Here is a 21,832-nt window from a genome sequence, read left to right as displayed (position 1 = left end):
TTCATAATTTGTTAGTGATTGTATTTTAGGTAGACTAGACTATAAAATGTTTATAAATTTATTGATTTCGAATTTGGGATTTTTAAAAAGTGGTCCTCTGAGTTTCAGTTACTTGAATAAAGTTTAACTTAGTAGTCTCAGCTGAAGGTCCTAGTCTCTCAGGGGTGCGTGTGCTTTGTGGGCCTCACAGGGCCACCTTATGGCTTCGCTGCTGCCAGGTATGCCAGAGGGATGACCTGCAGCTTCCACAGAGCCTTTCTTAGTGCAATGTCCATGTCACCGTGTCCACTCTTCCCATGCAAGAAAGCATTGGTCAGTAGTCTGATTTGCTTTTGGTTGATACTATGGGCAGAACTGCCTGGGACAGAGAGGATAATCAGCCAAGGCATCGACCTCACACTGCCAGCACAGGTGATGATGAGGCATGCATGTCTGTGCAGGAGGGCACCCTTCCTCACCAAGTGGAGATGGCTCACAGTGCAGCAGCTTTGGCATGCTAATGTGCAGTAACAACAGCTTTTAGAAGGAGTTTATTTTACCAGAATTCAGCTCAGTTCAGTGTGCATTTGGGTACCAACAGGACTTTAGAAACCAAGGATCTGAGTATTGATTTTTGCTCAAGGAAGTAGTGGCCTGCACAGACTGTGGAGGCTTAGTTCACATGCAGTCTGCACAGAGGCTCCTTGCTGCTGTGGCTTCCAGTCCCCATCACAGCCGTCTCCCTGAGGGAGGCCCTTTGCAGCCCTGCATGCTCTCGTGCCCAGCTGCCTGCCAGGTTCACTGCTCTCTATCCCAGCCGTTCCCTGCCCACTGCCAATCTCCTCTTAGCATAGTAGCATCGCCTGTTCATGCCTGTCATTCTGATGGGGAAAGGCCTGCACCAGGTTGATAACATTGTGAATAAACTCGACCTCTGCTCTGGCAAGCCCCGCAAGCAGTAGTGGAAGGGCCAGGCACCCTCTTAAATTCTTTTCTCCACTCTGAACCTTTTGCACTGATTGTAGGTTGATAAGGTAAGTTTAGACCCCTGCTGGTGATGTGTAGCTTGCAGAGATCAAGAAGTAAGTCAAAACATATTTGACATTATTTTGCATTTAATGCATTTGTTCACTGAATAGGCAGTAGTTTCAGCTACATAAATGGTACCTTTTATGTATAATGTCCTGAGACCATTTGTTAATAGGAAGTAGTTAATTGTCAAGTGTTTATGGAATCATTTGGACATGGGCAAATCTGTAGAAAATTTTTTAGGTGAGTGCTTTATCTTAACAAAAGAGCAATTAGAGATAATATTGGATATAGGTTTATTAAAACAACTGATCTAGTGTTGTTCTGAGGGTTGTGCTAATTAATAAGTTCATTATTTAAAACCCAGCCATAAATAAGGAGAAATAAGCATTGTTGCCATTTTTTTAACAATATTTTCTCTTTTCCTTCTCTTCCCATCACCTTTTGCTTTTGTTTCATGTTTTGGTTGTGGCTCTTCCTGTCCGTCCTCCTCATCCCACCTCTGCCTGTCGCACCTGTCACTCCACCATCCCACCCCACCCCGTCTTAGCATGGCAAGGCACTGACCTGATGCATAATCACGTCTTGGCTGATGACGACCAATCAAGTCTAGACTCCTTGGGTCGTCGCAGTAGCCTTTCTCGTTTGGAGCCCTCAGACCTCTCGGAAGACTCTGAGTATGACAGTATATGGACAGCCCATAGTTACAGAATGGGTTCTGCATCTCGTAAGAGCTGTTGCTCATATATATCTCACCAGAACTAATGCACTTCTGAGCTTTTCTTAACCAATGCTTGTTGTATCGCAGCCTGCTTTTCTTAGATGTTTCTTGCTGTTCCTTGTCTCTTTTATGTGATATTTTAACAACTTTTGAGAGTGTTCCTGGTATTTTCCATTGTACCTCGTGGAGGCTTAATTGCCAATCTGAGTATGCATTCAAACTGCTGCCTGTTGAGGAAGATGGTGGGTTCACATGAGCCTGTACCAAGGGTGCTTTTCCCAATGGAGCATTGTTTTATACAAACTCAAAATGTTTTTTTTTTTTTCTCCTTCTGTGTAGCGACTATTTCATTTCTTTTTGGATACAGCTGTATGGACACTTTTGTATTTTATACCAGAACCACACAGGTTTGCGATCTTAAGTGCCAGCAACACAGAGGAGACTCTGGCCTTATGTAGGAACTTAGGTTTTTTTATGTGTAACATTTGACCAAGTAGCTGTGGCAAGGCACTGAGAGGAGCATCTGTAATGAGGCTCCGAGTGCGAGTGATGCGCGTCATGCTGCCGTGCAGTGCTGTGTGGCTCTGGTCCTGGCAGGTACACAGAAGGGCGGGTGTTGCATTTTTCAGAGCTGTCTTGACCCCCATAGCTCTGTGCCCTCATGTGTCCTGCATGTGGCGTTTGCGGGGAGCTCCTCTTTCCAAAGGCGAGCTCACAGTTGCAGTGCAGTCACTGATCATTACAGCACATCCCCTGCCTTGTTGGGACTGCAGCCATGGCACTGAAACGCTGAGCCGCTCTATTCAGAGCCCCAGCACTACAACTTTAGGTCCAAAGTCGGAAGGAAGCATCTCGCTCCTGCAGAGTAGGCTGTGCGCAGAGCGTGCAGGGTTGTACGCTTGGCTTCCATCACGGCGGCTGCCCCTGACATCCACGCTGCGCTGTCTGTGAGAGCCGCAAGCACACCCTTGCTTCCAGCAGCCACCTACAGTGAAACTCCATTCACAGCCCTGCAGAATTAGCCCCACGCCTCACTGTGTGGGTCGGGGAAGGCACAAGGCTGCCATGTCCCTTGGAGAAAACCACCCTGCCTTCCTGGGATTGGTTGTAAGGAGTTTTCACTGGCCTCCCTTGGGCTGATGTCGCTTGAGAAAGACTGAATGTGGTGTGTTGCATTCAGTTGCAGCAGCACGCCCACGCCTGATCATGGCTTTGGGGGCAGAACCGTCTTCTCCCTCACACGCTGTTTGGTGTTAAAATGGAACCTCTTGGTTGTATTTTACGTGTCCATTGGAACCAGCTTCAGAGACAGGATGCCATGGTGAATCGGAAATAACATTATTTCCTTTCTAGGGCGCTGGAGTTCCGGGTGGCAGTGGCGTCTCTCCACCACCCCTCGCCAGCCCGCATGCTCAGTGTTGTGCATTGTGCGCTCTGACACAGTGCCGAGCCTGGGAACTGGCCCTGCTGCTTGCCCGCCAGCGGTGCTAGTGAACTCCTGGTGGGGCGTGCTGCTCAGCAAGCTGGGTGCCATGTCTGCCGGAGTGAGGCGAGGCACAGGGCCCTGGGGCACCAGTGTGTTCCCACAGCCACAGAGCTTTTCGCACTAACTGGAGATTTCATATTTTTATATCAATTAGTAAAATAAGAAAGTGGAGGAGCAGTCTTCTGAAATTAGCACCCAGTATTAATCTATAGTAGAGACGAGGTTTGCGTGTATTCAAATAGCAAGTGGAGATTTTTGACAAGTCTAATGCAAAGTTTTTATACTTACCTAATATCATGCAATGGATTTAGAAGCAATTTCGTTTTTATATCACACAGAGTAATGCTCTTTTTTGGAATTCACAGAATACCTGCTTTGGGACTGTGGTAACTAGCGCGGCAGCTTCGATGCCTTGGCTGCGCCTTCGTTGGTGCGGTTGCCAGTTAGTGCTGCGGGACCACAGTGAGGTGCAGCTGCCGCACTTGGACTTCCTTCAGCCCAAGTCTCATTTGGTTGTCATCAGTTTCTCTGCACCAAAGTTCTGATGCTTTGCCCTCATTTCTTTTTGTATCAGTGAAAGCCACTTGATGATTTTTGTTGATGATGAGATCACTACAGAATAATAGTCTGGCTTTTTCTTTATTTGAATTCATTTCAAAATCTGACACCATTGGCTTTTTTTGACCTGGTTAGAAGTGTTAGTGCACAGGCCTGGAAGATGGTCTTCATGTAGCAGGTGACAGACATCCAAAGGCCAGCCTGTGTACTTCCGTGGGACGTCATTCGTGCTCACACTCGAACTTCAGGCTTCTGCAAGCCTGCCTTCTGATATGGTTGATTTCATGACAGAAGGTTGAAGGTTGGGCTAGGAGGCAGGTCTAGGCCAGCGTCAGACCTTCTACAGATGTTCCCATTGAACTAACATGCGCCAGAAGTATTTAATACGCTATCTAATTTTGTGTTTTGCCTAAAATTGCCAAAACACAGTAATGTGTATATAGTGGTATAAGATCTTGGACAAAAGCTATATATTGTGCTCTTTATCTGTGAATGGGAAAAGCCATTTTTAGTACATGACTGCCATTTGAAAATTCACTTGGATGTATATCTGAATGTTGCATTGTATTGTACAGTATGCATATTATTGTTTGTGGTTGCATATGGCAATGAAGTGTTTGTTTTATATTAAAAAAAAGACATGTTATGTACAGTTGAAATAAATTTTGCATTTGCTAGCCCGTGGCTTTTAATATTTGTTCCGTGGGGGAGGGGAAGAGCACAGTTTGCCGCTGACACAGCAGGACTTTCCTCCCCAGCACAGCATCTCCAAGGCGGGCCAGGCCGCAGGCCTGGAGACTCTGCCTCCGGAAAGGAGCTGCGGCTTTCTTAGGCTGGCTGTGCGCTAGATAACACAGGGCACTCCTGGCCCATTCTTGTGTTTTATATCCCTTTCTTTTTTTAAAACAAATTTTTAATCACTGGAAGGTCTGTCTTCAAAAAAGAATCATTATTGGTTTGGGGGCACAAATGGAAAAAAGCACGACTTTCAAATTTTTTAAATTTAAACTAAAGTCAGCATTTTCCTTTTGTTTTACAAAGTGCATGCCCATGACTCAGAAGAGGAAAGCAAGCAGAGTAAAAGGAAGGAAGAAGTCGCTGGTGCAGTGCAGGGCTAGGCTGAGGTGTGGATGGAGAGCTCTCAGGGAAGAGGCCCGCCTTCTTTCCCTAGGAAGGAAAAGCGGGCTCCAGCCTCAGAGCCGTGGAACAGCATGGCCTGCGTGGACTTGGAGAGTCTGCCAAGTAGGTTTCTAAGTGGAATGCTTGGTCCCTCCCAAAGTCGCCTCCTTAGTTGATGTAGTTGGTGCAGACTGGGAAGGTCACAGGCCTAAGAGGGAAAGCACCAGATGGACGGACGGACTGACTGCTGGCCCATAGACAGCCGCTCTGCTGACAGGCGCAGCCTACACACACGTCACACCTGCCGTGGACTTGACCTTAAGGCTCTGTGGTTGTGTGTCATCGGTGTGTGCTCCCGCCCCCCCCCCCCAGTGGTGTTCCAGCAGCCAGGACGACAGCACAGACAGGCGTGGAGTCCCAGGTGATCCCTGCTCTGCTACAGCCTGAGCACGTCACCTCATCCATAAGGTGGAATTGCTAGATGAGACCTGTGTTTATCACATTAAGGTCCATAGTCCTTGGGACCTGGGGGAAGGTTCTGGGACGTGGCTAATGATGTGTTCCCACAGGATCACACCTTGTATGAAATGGATACTGCCATGGGGACCCAGGGGCTACTCATGTCTCTGCCGTGTGGCACTAGTGCTCCTAAAGTGACCATGTGGACTGTTCCAGCAGGCCTTGAAGGGTGGACACTGTGCACCTGCAGGCACATTAGAGTCCTTCAGTATGAGGAAGTGCGGGATTGGTAGTACAGATAGTGTTTTGTTGTGTTACGTTTTTCTTATTCCCGCCTCCATACCGAAACCGTAAGTCCAGGGACAAATCAGCAGTTGTCTGTCTTTTCAGACTTAGGTCTGTAGGCTAGTTAGTACCGCTCAGATGTTACCCAGAAAACCCAAGATGCTAATGTGGATGCTGAAAAAAATGTTGAGCACTCAGATGAGTTCCCTACGTCCCAGGAGCGGAGTGCTGTGGCAAACCTCAGCAAACCCATAATGCTGTGCAGGGTGCGGTGAATCTCCAGGCAGCGGCTGCAGAACGTGGTGTTTCCTGAGCCTCCCCTACTGTTCCCAGCTCCACAAAGTCGAGAAGCTCAGCTCTCCCTGTCCTGGAGCCACCCAAAACCTGGGCATGTGTCTGAAGCCCAGTTGTGGGGTTTTAAATGAAGTGCCAGACCATTCTTTGCTTGTTGTGCTGTTAAGTGTTTTTCCTAGCCTAGATAATTCAGGAAAATTGTGCCACAGTCCCTCTAAGAAATACTTTAATAATATCTGAGATTAGCCAACTTATTTACAAACCTGGTTAGAAAATATTTCTTTATTGTTTTGTTGAAAGATTTTTCGTTTTTTTTTGTTGTTGTTGTTGTTGTTATTTTATAAAAATATGTTATACTGAAACTGGACACATGATTGGCATTGCATGAACTCCTCGGCAAACTTCTGACCTTGATTTATAAGCCTCTTGGCTCACCTCAGATTGATCAGCAGCATTATCCACGTTGCAATGTTTCAGGAACAGAGCAGTTAGTTAGTACATTCTGTCTGTAATATTTATTCTCATACTTACTGTAGCCATTTAATGTATTTGCAAAAGTGAGATCGGAGTCATGCATATACAGCCATTTACTGGTCCTCATGGGTTTTAGGTCCTCAGATTAATTATGTTACTTAGAAACTTGAGGCGTTTATCCATGAATTTGTTTGGTAAGAAATAGTTGTAAAACAGTGTTTAATCCTCAATGTTTAATGTAGAGATGGTAATGAGCTGAGACTCCTAACCAGAGTCACCCGGGGCACGTGGCCCTCACATCTCATAGCACCTCCTTTCTCACAGAGTGGTGTCCTTTGTGACTTTATCTTACTCGTTTGTAAGCAGTGTACTCATTGTACTGGTAGAATTTAATCTGCCTGAGTGTATTTACATAGAACCTCTCCACCTCCTCTTTCTCCATGGTCCTTTTGAAGATGTGTATTGCAAGTTGAACAGGACACATTCCCCACTGATGTCTCTTTTGACTCTGAGGTAGTCATCAGTCATCTGGACCCAAAGTAGGGCTCTTGGGGACTTGATAACTTTAGGAAACTCAGGATCTACTGAATTGTGTACTGTGACCAGCTTACTTGTCTTCACAGGGAAGATTAAGTGGAGCCCTTTGTTGTCTACACTGGGGTATAAATATCTGATTCTTTGGAATCCTTCTGTGTTTTGCTGGGCAGATATCACATGAATTAACTTTTCCTTCGAAAGACAGGTAACAGAAGTTTGGATAAGAGGCACAGGAGACTTTTCATCTGGCTGGTACCTGTGCTTTCCCTGCAGTTCTCTTGTGGTCTGTGTGGCCCGCAGCATTCCCCACTAACAGGAAAAGCCTAGAAGGAGGCAGCCTGCAGTCCCGGGAGGTCTCTCATGGTCCCTTGTCACCTAGAGGGGGTCTCTGCCTGTCTGCTGCACCTGTCAGAGGTCTCTGGGGGCTGACGTGGTCAGCCTGGTGATGCTTTAAAAATGTGTTTCTCTGCAGGACTGCATCTGAAGTTCAGTCTCCCTGGGATCTGGGTCACTGTGGAAGGGGTGGTAGCTGCAGCCCCTGCCTACCACTGTGAACAGGGCACCTTGCATGGGAAGACTGTCTTGGAATAGTCTAGACATTTCCTGGTGAATACTCAGCATGCCTGCTCATGTGGCTTGGACAGAATTCTCAGCACTGTGCTTGGTCTCAGTGCACAGAGAAGCCTCTCCTCTCAGGGGTGTCAGAAATGACTGACATGGAGCTCACACTGTATAATGCCGAATTGTGCGTGGCTGCTTACCCAGAGTGTGCTCTTCTGCCCTCAGCTTACTGAGGGTGGACACAGCGCCCTAGTTTGATCCAGTCTCTGCCCTTCTGGTCTGGCACGGGGCTTGTGCCTGGTGCCCTCTGATAGAGTGGGTTTTGCGGGTGCACAGAGGGTAGTCCAGGGAGACTTGCCTGAGGCCTTGGTCCCCTAGGCTGCAGTGTCTCTGAACTGCCATTGCCAAATGGCCAGCCCTGCTTGCCTGTCAGGGATGCTGGTCCCTCTTGGCAGCAACTGTACATCTTGCCTCTGTATAGTACGGTGCTGGGGAAGCTATCTTTGCAATTCTGCCTTTAAAACACTTGTACCGCCCTCCGGTTTCCATGGTGACAGGGGTGCTCAACAGGTGTGCTTCTTGCAGCCTGACAGACTTTCAGGAAGACAGCAGCTTCAGAAACCCTGCCTCTCCCAGTCAGCTTGCCTCAGAGGGCAGGTGTACTTTTCCAAGAGAATGTCCCCTTCCCCTAGAACCACTGCAGGTGTTTGTGGTACATCGTACCTTCCTCCCATGTGTATTGGTGTAGTTTTCCAAAAATATGAGTGATGCATGCTTCCACACTGTGTGATCTTTGAGAAAATCTTCTCTTTCTCACATCACGGGATGTGGTTCTCTTCCCTCACCTTTTGAAAAAGAGTACTTGGACCTCAGAGTTGGTTTCTGAGTGCCTCCCTCGCCTCATTCATCTTGGGGCTGTCCCTTGTAGGCTCCTGTGCTTGTGTTGGTTGAATGGCATAAGTGTTCCTCTGACATTATGAACACTTGTCTTTCTTTTATTTAGAACAGTTCCAGGGAATGGAGAATGAAGTTTTTATAAAATAACCAGATAATGAATTTTATTTTTTTCTAAATTATGTGCTGTCATATCTGTATTCTTAGAAGTTGCTATGGTGTTAAACTTTTTTAAATGGCCAGTTTTTATATTTATAAACACTTAGTATATATGCTGTATATGATCTTGTGTGTCTTTCTAGAATTTCTGCGACAATTTAATGACTTAAAATTTGGCTAAATATCTAGGGCAGTGTGGTCAGAACCTTTTAACTTACTTGCTATTGAAAATTTTTATGTTTAAAGATTATAATCTAGATTCAGAAACAAAGTTGAATACATTACAGAAAGGTTGGTGTTTCCCTCTGCAATGCCGTGGGCATGAAGCACCTGCGCCGTGGACAGAGGTGGAGGGGAGTGTGGGGCGCCCTCCTTGTGGGGTTGAGGCATTCTTTGTGGGAGCGTGTAGAGGGTGTTGTAGTTGAGCCCTTTCTTGGGTCTGCCACGGCATTCACCTGAGGTTTTTTTTTTCCTTGAACAATCCTAGGTTCACGCAAAGGATCTGCTCCACAAGTCTTGCTTCCAGAAGAAGAGAAAATAATAGTTGAAGAAACTAAAAGTAACGGTCAGACAGTGATGGAGGAAAAGTAAGAGTCTCCAGTGTGTGCAGTGGGTAATGGAGTCAGAACTCCCCTGGGGCTGGGGCCCAGAACTTGACCATCAGACTTTCCTTGTGGGCTGGACTTAACCTCAGCAGAGATCAACCTGCTGAGCACAGAATGGGCTGGGTTGTTAAAGTTGTGAGACCAGATAGGCTGAGGCGAGCCGGGAGAGCCCTGTGGCTCCGTTGGCGCTCAGTGCTGCCCATTGACCTGCACGCTCTTCTGTTCCAGGAGTCTGGTGGACACAGTGTATGCGCTGAAGGATGAAGTCCAGGAGCTACGACAGGTGAGTCAGCACTCGTTTTACTTTTTTTAAGGGAGAAAAAAGGAAAACACTATCAAAAATGGTGATTGTCCATAAGTAAAAGAAAGAAAAAAACTAAAAGATCTTGTACTGTGGAATTCCAGCACGAAAGCCATTGGTCCTCTGTGAGTGGGATAGACCAGGAAGTGTGCTTCTAAATGACTCATCCAACCGTCCTGTTTTTGATGTCATAAACCATGTCAGATTTTGTTGGAATAGTCACACAGTCTGAAAACTACCTAGTTACAAGTTCTGTTGGTGCCTGTGTGACTGGGCTCTCACAGGTGGTCGTGCGCGTCAGAAGCCAGGACCAGAAATCAGCAATGCTGGGCTGGTCAGCGGGTGGGCCTGTGTGCACAGGCCAGGGCTGGTTTGCAGGGAGGTGGACAGGCGCTGGAGATGGCACTGTGCCCCGGGGTGTGGTGTGGCTGGATATGCCTTGCTGGCTAGATGTGCCTTTGCAGCTCCCAAGAGCCCCAGGGCTTCCTTGCCCTGTGTGATAAGCTTTCCAGTCCAGGCTAAGCATACCCGGGCATTCACTCTGGCTCACGGAGTTTCTGTTGCTTCTATTCCTTTGATGCTGCAAGAAAGGCAGGGATGGAGTTGCTCCGCCGCTGTTTTCAGCCATTTTCTCTGGTGTGCTTCATCAAGGCGGTCACTAGGAACTTACGGGAAGGGCCACTGGGGCTGTTCCTCCCGCTGTGAACCGTCTGGCTCCCAGGAGGGACTCCACTGAGCACCATACTGCAGTGCATTTCGGCTTTGCTAACCCCCACCCTACCACAGTCACCCCAAGGGTGTAATTTAGGGGAAAGAGGCTCCGCTGAGTGCCACGGATAGTGAACATGCTGTGGTCTGCTTGACTTGCAGGATAACAAAAAGATGAAGAAGTGTTTAGAGGAAGAACAGAGGGCCCGCAAGGACCTGGAAAAGCTGGTGAGGAAGGTGCTAAAGAACATGAATGATCCTGCCTGGGATGAGACCAATCTGTAAAGGACGACCTTATTTCTTGTTGTTGAAGACCAGTTACCAGGCCAAACCAGGTCCCCAGCCCCAGCTTGGATGACATTCAGGACTGAGGACATTGTCTTCATCATGCGAATAGAAATGATCAAATTGTCACTGAAGAATCCACACATGCATAGACACTGAGGACCCAGGCTGCATTAACCTCTGCTAACATCTCAGTTACCTCATTTTGCAGTGACTGCGGTGACAGACTGAAGCCCTGGCTCTTCAGACTTGTAGTTGATACATAAATATCATGTTCATGTACTTTTTGTAAATAGTCCACATTGAATGCACATTTGTGATGGTGTCTGGGCTCGCCCTTCTGCCAGGACTTGTTTCCCTCTGACCTTTCTGGTCGTGGGGTTAGAGGTCCCATCACACTCGCTTAACAGCAGAAGTGTGGGGAGACACCTTTGGCAAGTGTTGGATTATCCTGTGCCAGCCTTGTCCCCGTGGCACTTCAAGCAGATGTCCCACCTCAGTGTGTTGGGCAGATTAACCCTTCTTATGTCTGTAAGGGGACTCCACGCCACTCAGATGTCTCCCCTCAAGCCGGATTCCAGCCTTGGCTGGTGGCCCTGTGGAGGGCAGCACTCAGCAGAATGAGACCAGCCCTAACCTCGGTACATCCACATCCCTGTCCTCATGTGGATGTTCACCCTTGCCATCTCTCCAGATCCTGGGATCACGGGAGTGTGCTCCAGCATTTGGGAGGCAGCTCAGACTTTTCTTAGGCTTGTTCGGAGATGTGACAGGGTGCGCCATTCCATTCTCCCCTGAGAGACGGAACTAGAACCTTCCCATGCATGTGCTCTAGGTCGCCAATTGCTGCAGCCAGTGGACACAGGGGGAGCCTGGTGGAGACTCACATTCAGGGCAGGCTTCATCGTAGGCCAGCCTCACCCTGAGATGCCCTTCACTGTCGGTCTGCCTGCATGAGCAGTGCTCGCTGGAAATGCCCAAGCTGCTGTCCACAGGAAGGACCGGAGCCCGCCTGCAGGAGACCAGGGAGGAGGCCTGTTCTCACTCAGCAGGCTGCCTCCCTGGGCCCCGCAGACTTGGGAGAATGAATGATCTAGCAGTAAGTGACAATGACCATAGAAACTGAGCTGTCTTTTTGCTTCCTCTAAGTCAGTTTTGAAGTGAGGTAAACTCTAACATAGAAAGTGTTATATCATTTAATTTTTTTTTTTTTTTTTTTAGTGGTGCTGGGGACTGACCCCAGAGCCTTGTGCATGCTAGGCAAGTGTTCTACCGCTGAGCTCTACCACCCCAGCCCTTTCATTTTGAGACAGGGTCTCGCAAAGTTACCCAGGCTGGCCTGGAACTTGTGACCCTGCTGCCTCAGCCTCCCCAGTCTCTGGGATTACAGGCATGTGCCCCACCCCCAAACCACAGTTGCAGCATCACACACATCACATACCCCACAAGTAGCCTGTTTGCATCATGCGTGACTGATTATGTTCTGGTGGCTGGGCTGCCCTGTAACTGCAGCAGATCCCCTGCCTTTGGATGCTTGGTGCCAGGCACCTTTGAGCAGGCGGGCTTCCTTTTCTTACCCCCTGCCCCTGCTGGCGCCCTGCACAGACCTGGACACCGAGCCGCCTCCTGTGGACCACTCACTATGAGCTGCTCGCTAGAATTGCCAACTTCCAGGACTTGGCATTTTATCCATCCATGCTGAGAAAGAAAAGATCAGTTTTGTTATTTCATAAGCCCTGTTTTTACAAGTGTTTTTGGTGAGTGCATTTGCTGTCGTAGCAGATTTTAACTCAGGAACAACTCTCCTCGATTTTTCTGCCGTGGCAACCCGAGATGTTGCGATGCCACTCTGCTGGGAATTAACTGAAGGCCGTCCTCTCATGGCTGCTCATGGGCCGCCTGTGTCCCGGGATGCTTTTACAGACCTGCCTTAATACTCAGCTTGAAGTATTTTGTGAGAATTCTCATGTTTTTAACATCCTGTCCCAGGCTGGGTGCCACCGAGGCAGTGTCTCCACATGCCTTCCTTTTATGTGGACGCAGCATCTTCCCAGGCTTTCCAGGGAGCAGAGAACTTGCGTCTGAGAGCAATCTTTCTGAAACCTGCCCTGTCGTGCATCACTGTACCATTCCCTGTGTGACCTGGAGGAGGGTGGGTTCTGATGTGAATGACAAAGGGGCACCACTCTCCGGGGCTGCTGACTCCTTCACGCTTGTCTGTGAGGGGTGAGGAAACGAAGCCTCTCCTGTCCTGTAGATGAGAAGCACTTTCAGCTCAGATGACCGTGAGGTGCAGCATCTGAAACTCTGTGTGCCTGGGCACGTCTGCTGTCTGCGTGCACTGGGCACTGGTACCTTGAACACCTGCGTGGTCCATGCGTGCCTCCATCATGCAAACCACCCAGGGCACACTGACAACCGCAGGAGTCCTGCAGCATCACAAACGGTGTCCTGCTGTTGACTGCTGGGACGTTTGTGCTGCATCGTTGTAATTATTAAACGGATTATTTTTCTTACTTCACAGAATGTGTCACTTTATTTTATTTGATGCATTTACTGTGTGCGTCTTTCTTTTGGCTTTTTAGGTTTTACAACTCCAGTGTGTTTTTATTCTGAACAACATCATACTGGCCTTTAAAATCAAGCCAAGGTTAGCTAAAGGTAATAGGATTAGGAAAGTGATGCTCACACTATGGGGCAAGGCCTCCACCCCACCCGCTGTACCAGAAGAGTGTCCTCCATGGTAGAAGACGCTCCCTGTGCCCTTTTATGGAGTCGAATAAATGGGAACATGTTTAAAGGTGTCCGTGGGGTTCCCTAGGAATTGCCGTAAGAGAGAGAGTTTGCTTGCGCTTGTCTGTTACAGTACCACCTGCAGTGTCCTCAGGGGTGTCCAGTGCTCCCTGGGAGAGGCCTGCTTTCTCCAGTGAATAGGGGGAGAAAAGCCACGGGTTACAGTGGCCAACTACTGATGGATCATTTGGTGACTGTGCGTTGGCCCTCCCTTACTGTGCAGTATACTCGAGGTACTCAAAAGGAGGAGAGGCACAGTGCATCTCGGTGGGGAATGCATGAGGGAGAAGGCTGGGAGGCAGGGGAGGGGCTGGGGCCCCAGTGTCCCCTTTGAGGGCCCATCTACAGTGACCTAACTTCTTCCCACCAGGACCCACCTTCTAAAGTCCCACCACCTCCTGGTAATGCCTTCTGCACAGGGCCTTTGGGGACATTCCAGATCTAACTGCAGTGGTGGATCACCTCGGAAACTTGGCCCTGAGCCTGGTGATGGAGCTGATTGCCTGGTGTCTGAGGTTGATTTAAAAGAACGTGTTAGGTAACTTGGAACTATTACTTTGAATTCCTAATGTCAGACTTCAGGATGGCAAGAGGTGTGTGCGTGCCACCAGCAGCAGGTCTCTCTGGACGTTGCTGTACCTCCCCCTGCCTGTGCTCTGGCACCTGGCTCCCTGGTCATCCAGAAGGCAAGCCTGCAGAGTTGAAGTACCGTCTGATGAATTCCTTAGGCTCCGAGGCCGCTCAGCGTGTTGAGAGCCCAGGTTGGGCAGACGGAGCCCCGTTGCGCTCCATCACTGTGCAGCACTGCGGTCCAAGCTCCAAGCCAGGGTGTGCTTGTCTGGACAGGGCGGTGCTGAAGATGTCAGTGTGGAAAGGCAGTTGCATCCGGCGGTGCAGGGCCTGGCTCAGTGGGACAGCACTGCGGCTGGCATCTCAGCCACCCAGGATGCACAGCCAGCCAGCGTGCTGCGAGCACAGGAGTGAAGGCGGGCTAGCCCCAGACTAGAGTGAGTAGGCATCCTGGAACCACTTCTGTTGGTTGTCATGGTGACACGTGTGCACATCAGCTGTCTCCTCTCTGAATCATTCTTACTAGACGGGTTTAGGCCTTTGTAATTTTTTTAAATTATAAAAATACCTGCTTATGAGGAAAATATAAGCCACATATAGGAACAGGAGTTGCAGTCGAGGCTTCCACCTTGCACAGTCACAGGCCGGGCCAGTGTTGTGTCCTCACTTGAGCAAAGGCCAGCAGGTGGCATTCTGTGTGCGACTTTTCCTACAACAAGGTGGTGTGGAGTATTCTCTTCCCCAGCTTGCCTCTGTTGGCCTCTTAAGATCCCTTTCCACCTGGGCAGGTACAGACCATACCATTGTTTTTGACAAAACCCCTTGGCTGGCCACACTGCAGCTGCTTTAGTCACCTCTGAAGAGACGTGGGAGAGGCAGGCGCTGTTGTAAGGTGCTGTGGGCATCCTGGGCATAGCTGTGCAGCTGGGTGTGGCCCTGACGAGCCATTCTGGGCCTGTTTAATTTGGATGGAACTTGCCTGGTTCTAAGAGGATGTTTAGGGATGACGCCCTGGGGAGCAGGCATTCAGAGATGATGCCCTGGGCAGGTCTGCAGCCTCTCCAGGCTACTCTAATCACAGGTGCCTTGGGAAGTATGTCCTCCATTCCCAGCTCATCTCAACGGGGCCTGTGGTTTCTGAGTGCAGGAGGAGAGGACACGACCCCGTGGCTCTTCGGATCAGTTAGTTTAGCCTCCAAGTCTCCACAGTGGCTTTTAAAGTCCTTCACTGTAACCCTTCCCCCCCTCCCCCCCGCGTGTTTCCAACAGTCACAAGGAAGATGGAAGCCCAGGAGAGGAGCCGGGATTATTCTTGCGCCCAGGCCACTTGCACCTGCTGACTGCGGCCCCCACTCCTCAACACGAGCCTCTTAGCCACACCCTTCCCTTGCTGCTGCCCTTTTCTTCTCTTCTTTAACGTTTTATTATATAAAGTGTCCAGCTCCTGTGCAATGCAGAAAATGGAGTGACGGTCACTCTCCCAGATCCCGCATCCCACACAGTGTGGCCCTGCGCATCCCAGGAGGACCAGTGAAGACAACACTGCAGTCACAACTTGGCCACAGGCCCGAGGGCCCTGATCCAGGAGTTGCAGTCGAGGCCACCACCCATAGCCTCGTGGTCCCCAGGTGCAGGGTCCTGGCATCCTTTCTGTGACAGAGAGAACTGCACTTCTGTCTTTCAAGGCATTCTTACGGAGTGGCTTTAATGTCCAGATGTCCCACCCCAAACCTGTCCCTCTTTCCCAGCACAGATCACTGCTGGCCTCCACTTCTGGTCCTCGACCATTTCCTCTCCTCCACCCTCCTGCAGCCACCAGCACCTGCCCCTGGAGGAATGCTGGTGACGCTCTTCTCTTGGGAGGTCAGCCCTTGCCTTCAGGCTGCTCCTGCCACTGCCCAGCCCTGGTGCAAGTGTCAGGTCTGCACCCCACATGCTGAGCTGACCTCTGGGCAGAAGTGACCCCAAAGATGTCAGTCCCCATCCCCAGAACCTGTAGGGCAGAGGGTCTTGCTGATGTTGTGAGCAAGGACCTGGGTGCGAGGCAGTGGCCCTGGGCTACAGAAGCACCAGGGTTGGTCAGAGTCACAGGTGGGGATGTGGTGATGGGAACAGGTCGATTGACATGAGGGGGGTGGGGGCAAGATGGTGAATGCAGGTGGGCTATGGCGGTTGGAGGGGTGAGGAGGTGGTTTGCTCTGGGCCACAGGGAGTAATGTGGCTCTGTGGACACCTGGTGTTGGGGCTGGCCTCCAGAACTGGAAGATGAGCAGGCATGATGTTTGAAAACCCTGGGTGTGAGGTGATGTACCCCAGCAGCCTTGGGAAACCACACACAAGGTCGATGAGTAAGACCATCTGTGAACAGTGAATAGCTGGACATTGATATCTTAAAATTAGCATTTATAATAGCATCAAGACATGAGTGGATTCAGGATGAATTTGATAAGAGATTAAAGGCATATACTAAAAACTGGAACATCACTGAGCTGAGAAGGCACTCAATGTAGACGTACACCATGGATCTCAGTAGTGTACTCAGTCCTGTGGAGACGCCTTTCTTCCCCAATCAATACATACACGAAACCGAGATCACTGGGCAGTTCAGAAGAAACCTGCACATTACATGCCTGTCTAGTGTCCTGCCCTTGATGTTACAAAGGTAGCTATCCAAGGTTGCCCACATGGAGGCCAGTTCATGACATGCTTGAGCATGAACCCAGGAGGAGCCCACAGTCATCTGGGGTCAGTAGGCGGCACTGTTCCCAGCTGGCGGGCACCTGTTGTTCGCAGCGCAGGGCACTTCCAGACTGGGCTGATGAGTCACAGGAGGCAGCCCCATTCATAGGAGGTTCTTTAAGAGGACCCCCCTGGAAATGGATGGCAGGTGAGTGGTCAGCACGCACTGAGGCGGGCGAGACGGGTTCATATAAATAGAACTTGTTCTTTGTCAGTAGTGATGAACTGCTGGCGAGGCAGGCAAGGAAGGCAGGTCACACCTAACTCGTCAGACATGAAAACGCAGCCCAAGGGGACTCGGGGTCCTTATGCACTGAACCTGCACGGGAAGGTGAGGTGGGCCCGTTTCTGGAAAAACGTCTGAAAACTCCCATGAGGGGGAACAGCAGAAAACAGCAGGCTTCACTGTGAAGGAAATGGCCCTGGGCAAACGCCGTTCCTGGCTGTGGACTGGAGCACACACAAGAAGACCCACTCCAGAGGACACAAGTGGAGTTGACACTGCAGATTCATGAAATCCACCATGCGCTACCCACATGACCAGGACAGAGCAATGCCAAACAGAACAGGGCCAGTCACATGAATAATAGATGCAGAAGAATGCTAAATAAAATGTCAAATTGAATCTTTCAGCATATGGAGAAGAGAACCAAAGTGGATTGATTTCAAGGACCCTGAGTTGGCTTAAAGAGAAAAAAATTAAGTACCACATTTTCAAAATCAAAAAGGCTATGATTGTATGATTAGATTCAGAAAATACATTTGGTGAAATTAAGCATCTGTTTGTGGGGGTGAAAGTAAGAGCAAACTGGAAACAAAGCTCTCCTTAGTCTGAGAACATGCAAAGCCCGTCAGCGTACAAATGTCACGTTAAAGGCAAATGCTGGTCTCCGCCCGAGGAGGGGTGAGGATGGCCGTTCACCCCAGCGCGAGTGTCACAAGGCAGGAAGGAAGAAGGGGTGCGCCAGCTGAAGAGGAAACTGAAGTTGTTTTCTGTTACACAATTCTGTGTGGAAAATGCAAAGAAGCGTCTACAACTGAACAGAATTAGTGGTGTTCCATTACAAGATCTATACGGAAAGTGATTTTCTATAAATCAGGAACAAATGGAATGCGATCTTTCAATAACAAAAAAAAAAAACAAATAGGAATGAATAAAATGGAAAGTATGTAGGCCCTTAATGTAGAGAACTGCAAAACATCACTGAAAGAAACCGCCCGCCTAAAGGAATGGGTGTATTCGCGCAGAGGCGCGACGCGGTAAAGGGGTAAAGGTCTCAGTTGTCCCAGTTGTTTCATGGATTCCATGACGTGCTGATAAAACCCTCTACTTTTCCCCTCCCCTTTTCTAGATCTTGAAAATAATTTCTGCTGTTTGTGTAAAAATGAAACATGTCCAGCGTGTCGGAAGCTCAGCAGGAACAGCAGAGTGGGAAGCCTTCCCTGGCTGGCCCGCAGCTGGGGGCACGGGCGGGTTCACAGACTGCGCGGGGCTGCCACACCAGGGTCGCCCGGGGACAGTGTGAAGGTCGGTGCACTGTGGCTTCCTGCCTGCCATGGCTGCAGCGGGCAGGAGCACAGGCCGTCCTTTCCTCACTAGGCCTGGCCGCCTGGCGGGGTGGGGTGGCAGGTGGTGCCTGGTCCAAGGCCCACCCTCCTCTCAGACGCCTCCCAGCTGAATCGCTGTGGGCCTCCCTGGCAGGGCCTTTGTGTTCTCTACACAGCGAGGGTCTCCCCAGCACAGGGCTGGCGGCCAGGGCTTCCTGCTCCCTCCCCGGGGCCTCAGACTCATGCTTTCCAGCCTGGAAACCTGTGCGGCTGAACACAGCACCATGCTCTGGGCGCCAACAACCGTTTATTGTTTCCGTTCCCGGAAGTCCAGGGTCTGGGCACGTGTGGAGAGCATCTGTGAGGGAGGACGCTGGTGTTGGCTGCTGACTTCAGGGTTCCTGGCTGATGGTCACTCCTCCATCGTCACGTGGTGCTCTTCCTGTGTGTTGCTAGGTTGAAATGTCCCCCTTTCAGAAAGACACAAGTCATTGATTCAGGCCCACCCTACTCTAGTATGACCTCATCTAATTTTACACTTGCAGTGACCATATTTCAAAATAAGGTCACATTCTGAGGTACTGGGAATTAGGACCTGAACAGACCCTCTTGGAGGACACAACCCATAATATCTAGATCCAGTTCCATCCCTTTCCACGGCCCTGTCATATAGAAGAGGAAATCAATCCTCGATAAATACGTGTTGAATGAACACAGGAAGTTTGGGGGCGACGCAGCTGGGCTGAAGGCACAGAGCATGCCCCTGGCTCTTGTGGCGTCAGGGCCCCAGGGCTGCGTTTGTCCCGGTGGCCTGGCTGTTGGCTCCCGAGTCTCAGGCTGGCCGTTACCTGGCGCTTTCTCTGAAGGAGCCAGGACTGTGCGATGGCTTCCTGATCCTCTCCAGGTCAGAAAGCGCCAGGCAGCTGGGTGCTTCTGGGTGTTTCTGGAGTCCCCCAGTGGGAGACGCGCACTGCAGCATGCTGCTGGACACGTCCCTGGGAGCCAGAGCTGGGAGCCCCTGGAGCTCTGCAGGGAGTTTTCCCGCAGCACCCTGCTGCATGCCGACCACCCGGGCTCTGCTGAGCTGGCACTGGTGCTGTTTTAATCTCTCCCTGACTTAGATGTGCCATTTAATTAAGTGGCTTTATTTGTAAACAAAAGTGGTTGACATTTAATAACGGAGAGGGGGTATGTAAGTGGCAACTCTTCCAAATGTGGTAACATCACAAAATTAAAAGCTGGTGGCTGCACAGTGTGAGGGGAATTAATTATGCAGGGAAGCCCCTGTTCCATGACCACGGTGTGTGAGGACCTGCCATGAAGTTAGTAGTCTGCTGCCCTTCAGTGCAGTGGCAGGAGAAGCCGGGTGCACTGAACTGGTGGTCCCCCGAGAGGGAAGGAGGAAATCGGCACCCCGCCTCTCCCCAGGGCCTTGGTCCTGCAGCCTTGGGCACTCCGGGTTCATCAGGGGCACCTGCTTCCCTGTGAAAAGCCAGTCTCCACTGCCTGCTCCCGTGCCTGCTGGCTCTCTCGCGCAGCAGTCTGCTCTGCACAGCTGTCCTGTCCACTTCCCTGGAAGGAAAGGACCCTTTTGTTCACTTCTGCATTCCAGTAGTGACTAGGAAAATGGCCTCTCCAAGGAGACTGTGGCCGATCTGGCCCCGCAGGGGCACTCGGGGCCTCGGGGTCCAGCAGTGCCTCACACCCGGGCTGCTAATCAGAGTGGTTGACACTGCTCTGCACAGCCAGCTCAGGGTGGGCATCCCATGCCTCTCTGAATAAAGTCCTTCTATGGCCACACCACCTGAACGCGCTGATCTCAGCCTAATAAAGTCCTATGTGACATCACATGACCTCATGGTTCCATGTGATGGCATAGCAGGCAGGGGTGGGTCTGCGTCTGGTTCACACTCCACTGGTCGTGAGCAGCAGATGGAAGGAAGCAGTTGATTCCTTCTTTTATCAGAAAATTGTTCCCCACTTGGAGTATAACTGGGAGAGACCGGGCGCCTGGAGGACTCAGCCTCAGGACATGATAGACAGGTGGGTCATAGTATCATCCCACTGGGGGGCAGGTAGAGCCCTGCATGCAGGCTTGACCCATCCATTCCCTGGCACCACATGCACGTCTCCAGTGGAGGCCACAGTGCCCACTGAGCTGAGCCATCCTGCCTTTCAGGTGTGGACACTGTGGGGCCCACCTGTTTTGAGCCAACCTGTCTTCTAGGCACGCTTGACCCCTGCGTCCCTTGTCAGAAGTGACAATGAGATATGCGCCAGAAGGCAAGAAGTCCCCACCACATGTCCTGAAGAAATTTGCAGGTAACATAGAAGAGACCATCTGGGGGCCTGTTTTGAACCTGAGGTGTGGATAGTCCCAGTTGCCAGGCTTAGCTGGGCAAGGGAGGCAAGGACACTGAGTTTTTAAAATGACCTGGGAAAACACTGGGAAGGATCTGTTTTCTTAAATTTCATTACAAAAGCAGATGTACCTGGGCTCCCATGTGGCGTTAAGAGAGAGAGCAATGCCCAATGTTCCCCAGGACTCTGCAGGCGAAGGCAGTTTCCCCAGCAGGTGCCAAACATGCTGTCCCTACTTGGCAACGATTTCAGGAGTGACTTCTTTAGGAATGTGACTTCTTTAAGGAAAGTATGCCACAGTGATGAAGCTCAGCTTCCTCCCCACAGGGACCTGTGCACTGGCACCAGACCCTGGCCCCTGAGCGCTGGAAGCACATTGTGTGCGTATGTGGTATGATGGCATTTAAGATCAGGCCAGGGGACCTTCTAGAAGTGCATGACCACTGGGAATTGGCAAGAAGAGGAAATGCTACCTTCCCTTGCTCAGATTTGGATGTTATTGAACTCCTGGAATTCACATATTACCATTAAAATAAATAAAAGGAAATGGAAGGAAAAGAAAAGGAATTTGGTTTTCTTGTGTCTGACTTGCTTAGAAGGTAGGTGAGGGAGCATTTCCCAGGCCAGCCAGGTAGGAAACCACCTCCCACTCCAGGGCTCTGCCACTCTGGACGGCCTTCCAGGCCAGGAGGCCCCAGGAGGCTCCATCATCCAGGGAGGCAGGCCTTTCCTTGGACAGATGCCCCCAGGGGCTGTTTATGGTTTCTGATCCAGGACACACAAAACAGGCCAAGTGGGTCCTCTATCTGGAAGGGCCACAGAGAGTAGCAGGGATGGTTGGAAGCCAACACTGTGGCCTTCCAGTATTTTAGGGAGACAGTCAGTGACAAGGACAGACAAGAAGAAGTCTGTTCCCAAGGCCTTATGGGCATCTCTTCTTGATATCCACTCAGGATCACGACAACCAGTGACTGGTGTGGACACAAACTGGAGGCCTGGCCTCCCTCTCTGAAGAAAGGCTAGAGGCCACTGTCCACGTTCCTCTGTGAGGGGACCTGGGGTGCTGGGGCTGGCTCCCAAAACCCTCTAAGGGATGTAGGGCCAGGGGAAGTGGTCGCCTCAGGTGCACAGGAAAGCCAGGGCACTGTCTGAACTGCTTCCTGGGGCAGGAGGTCGTTGTCACTTTTGACACTGACCTGTAGCAAGCCCTGCTTCCAAGTGCTTCTGGAAGCTTCATTTGTTTCCTGGTTGCTGCTGTTGGGACTGGGCGGGTGATGTTGGAGCAGGACTGTGCTGTCCCAGTGATCCCTTATAGATGCTGTTGTGACCGCCATGTTGGTCTTGGCTTGTTGAACTGCGTGGCACCT

At 50.4% G+C, this 21,832-nt stretch overlaps 1 protein-coding gene across 8 annotated transcripts in view; it reads left to right on the top strand.

The window, feature by feature from the left end:
- Arhgef7 (Rho guanine nucleotide exchange factor 7) overlaps window positions 1-12,980 on the top strand; it is a 128,230-nt gene extending 115,250 nt beyond the window's left edge. For 4 of the 8 annotated variants that reach the window (XM_058582719.1, XM_046454764.2, XM_058582721.1 and 1 more), the window contains 4 exons: window positions 1,559-1,735; window positions 9,043-9,142; window positions 9,389-9,443; window positions 10,332-12,980. In XM_058582719.1, coding sequence (XP_058438702.1) covers window positions 1,559-1,735; window positions 9,043-9,142; window positions 9,389-9,443; window positions 10,332-10,454 — 455 coding nt within the window. In that variant the 3' untranslated portion in view covers window positions 10,455-12,980. Of the gene's footprint in view, window positions 1-1,558; window positions 5,016-9,042; window positions 9,143-9,388; window positions 9,445-10,331 lie in introns of those variants that run through there. The other 4 variants (XR_009227825.1, XR_009227826.1, XR_009227824.1 and 1 more) reach the window with 3 other exon arrangements.
- The last annotated feature ends 8,852 nt before the right edge of the window (window positions 12,981-21,832 follow it).

Source organism: Marmota monax, unplaced genomic scaffold (assembly GCF_021218885.2).
Source record: "Marmota monax isolate L192 unplaced genomic scaffold, Marmota_monax_Labrador192_F-V1.1 WCK01_AAM20220418_F8-fsc00026, whole genome shotgun sequence".
In the NCBI taxonomy this organism is placed as follows: Eukaryota; Metazoa; Chordata; class Mammalia; order Rodentia; family Sciuridae; genus Marmota; species Marmota monax.
The sequence above is the reverse complement of the archived record's forward strand: the minus strand, read 5'-3'. Positions and strand labels throughout refer to the sequence as shown.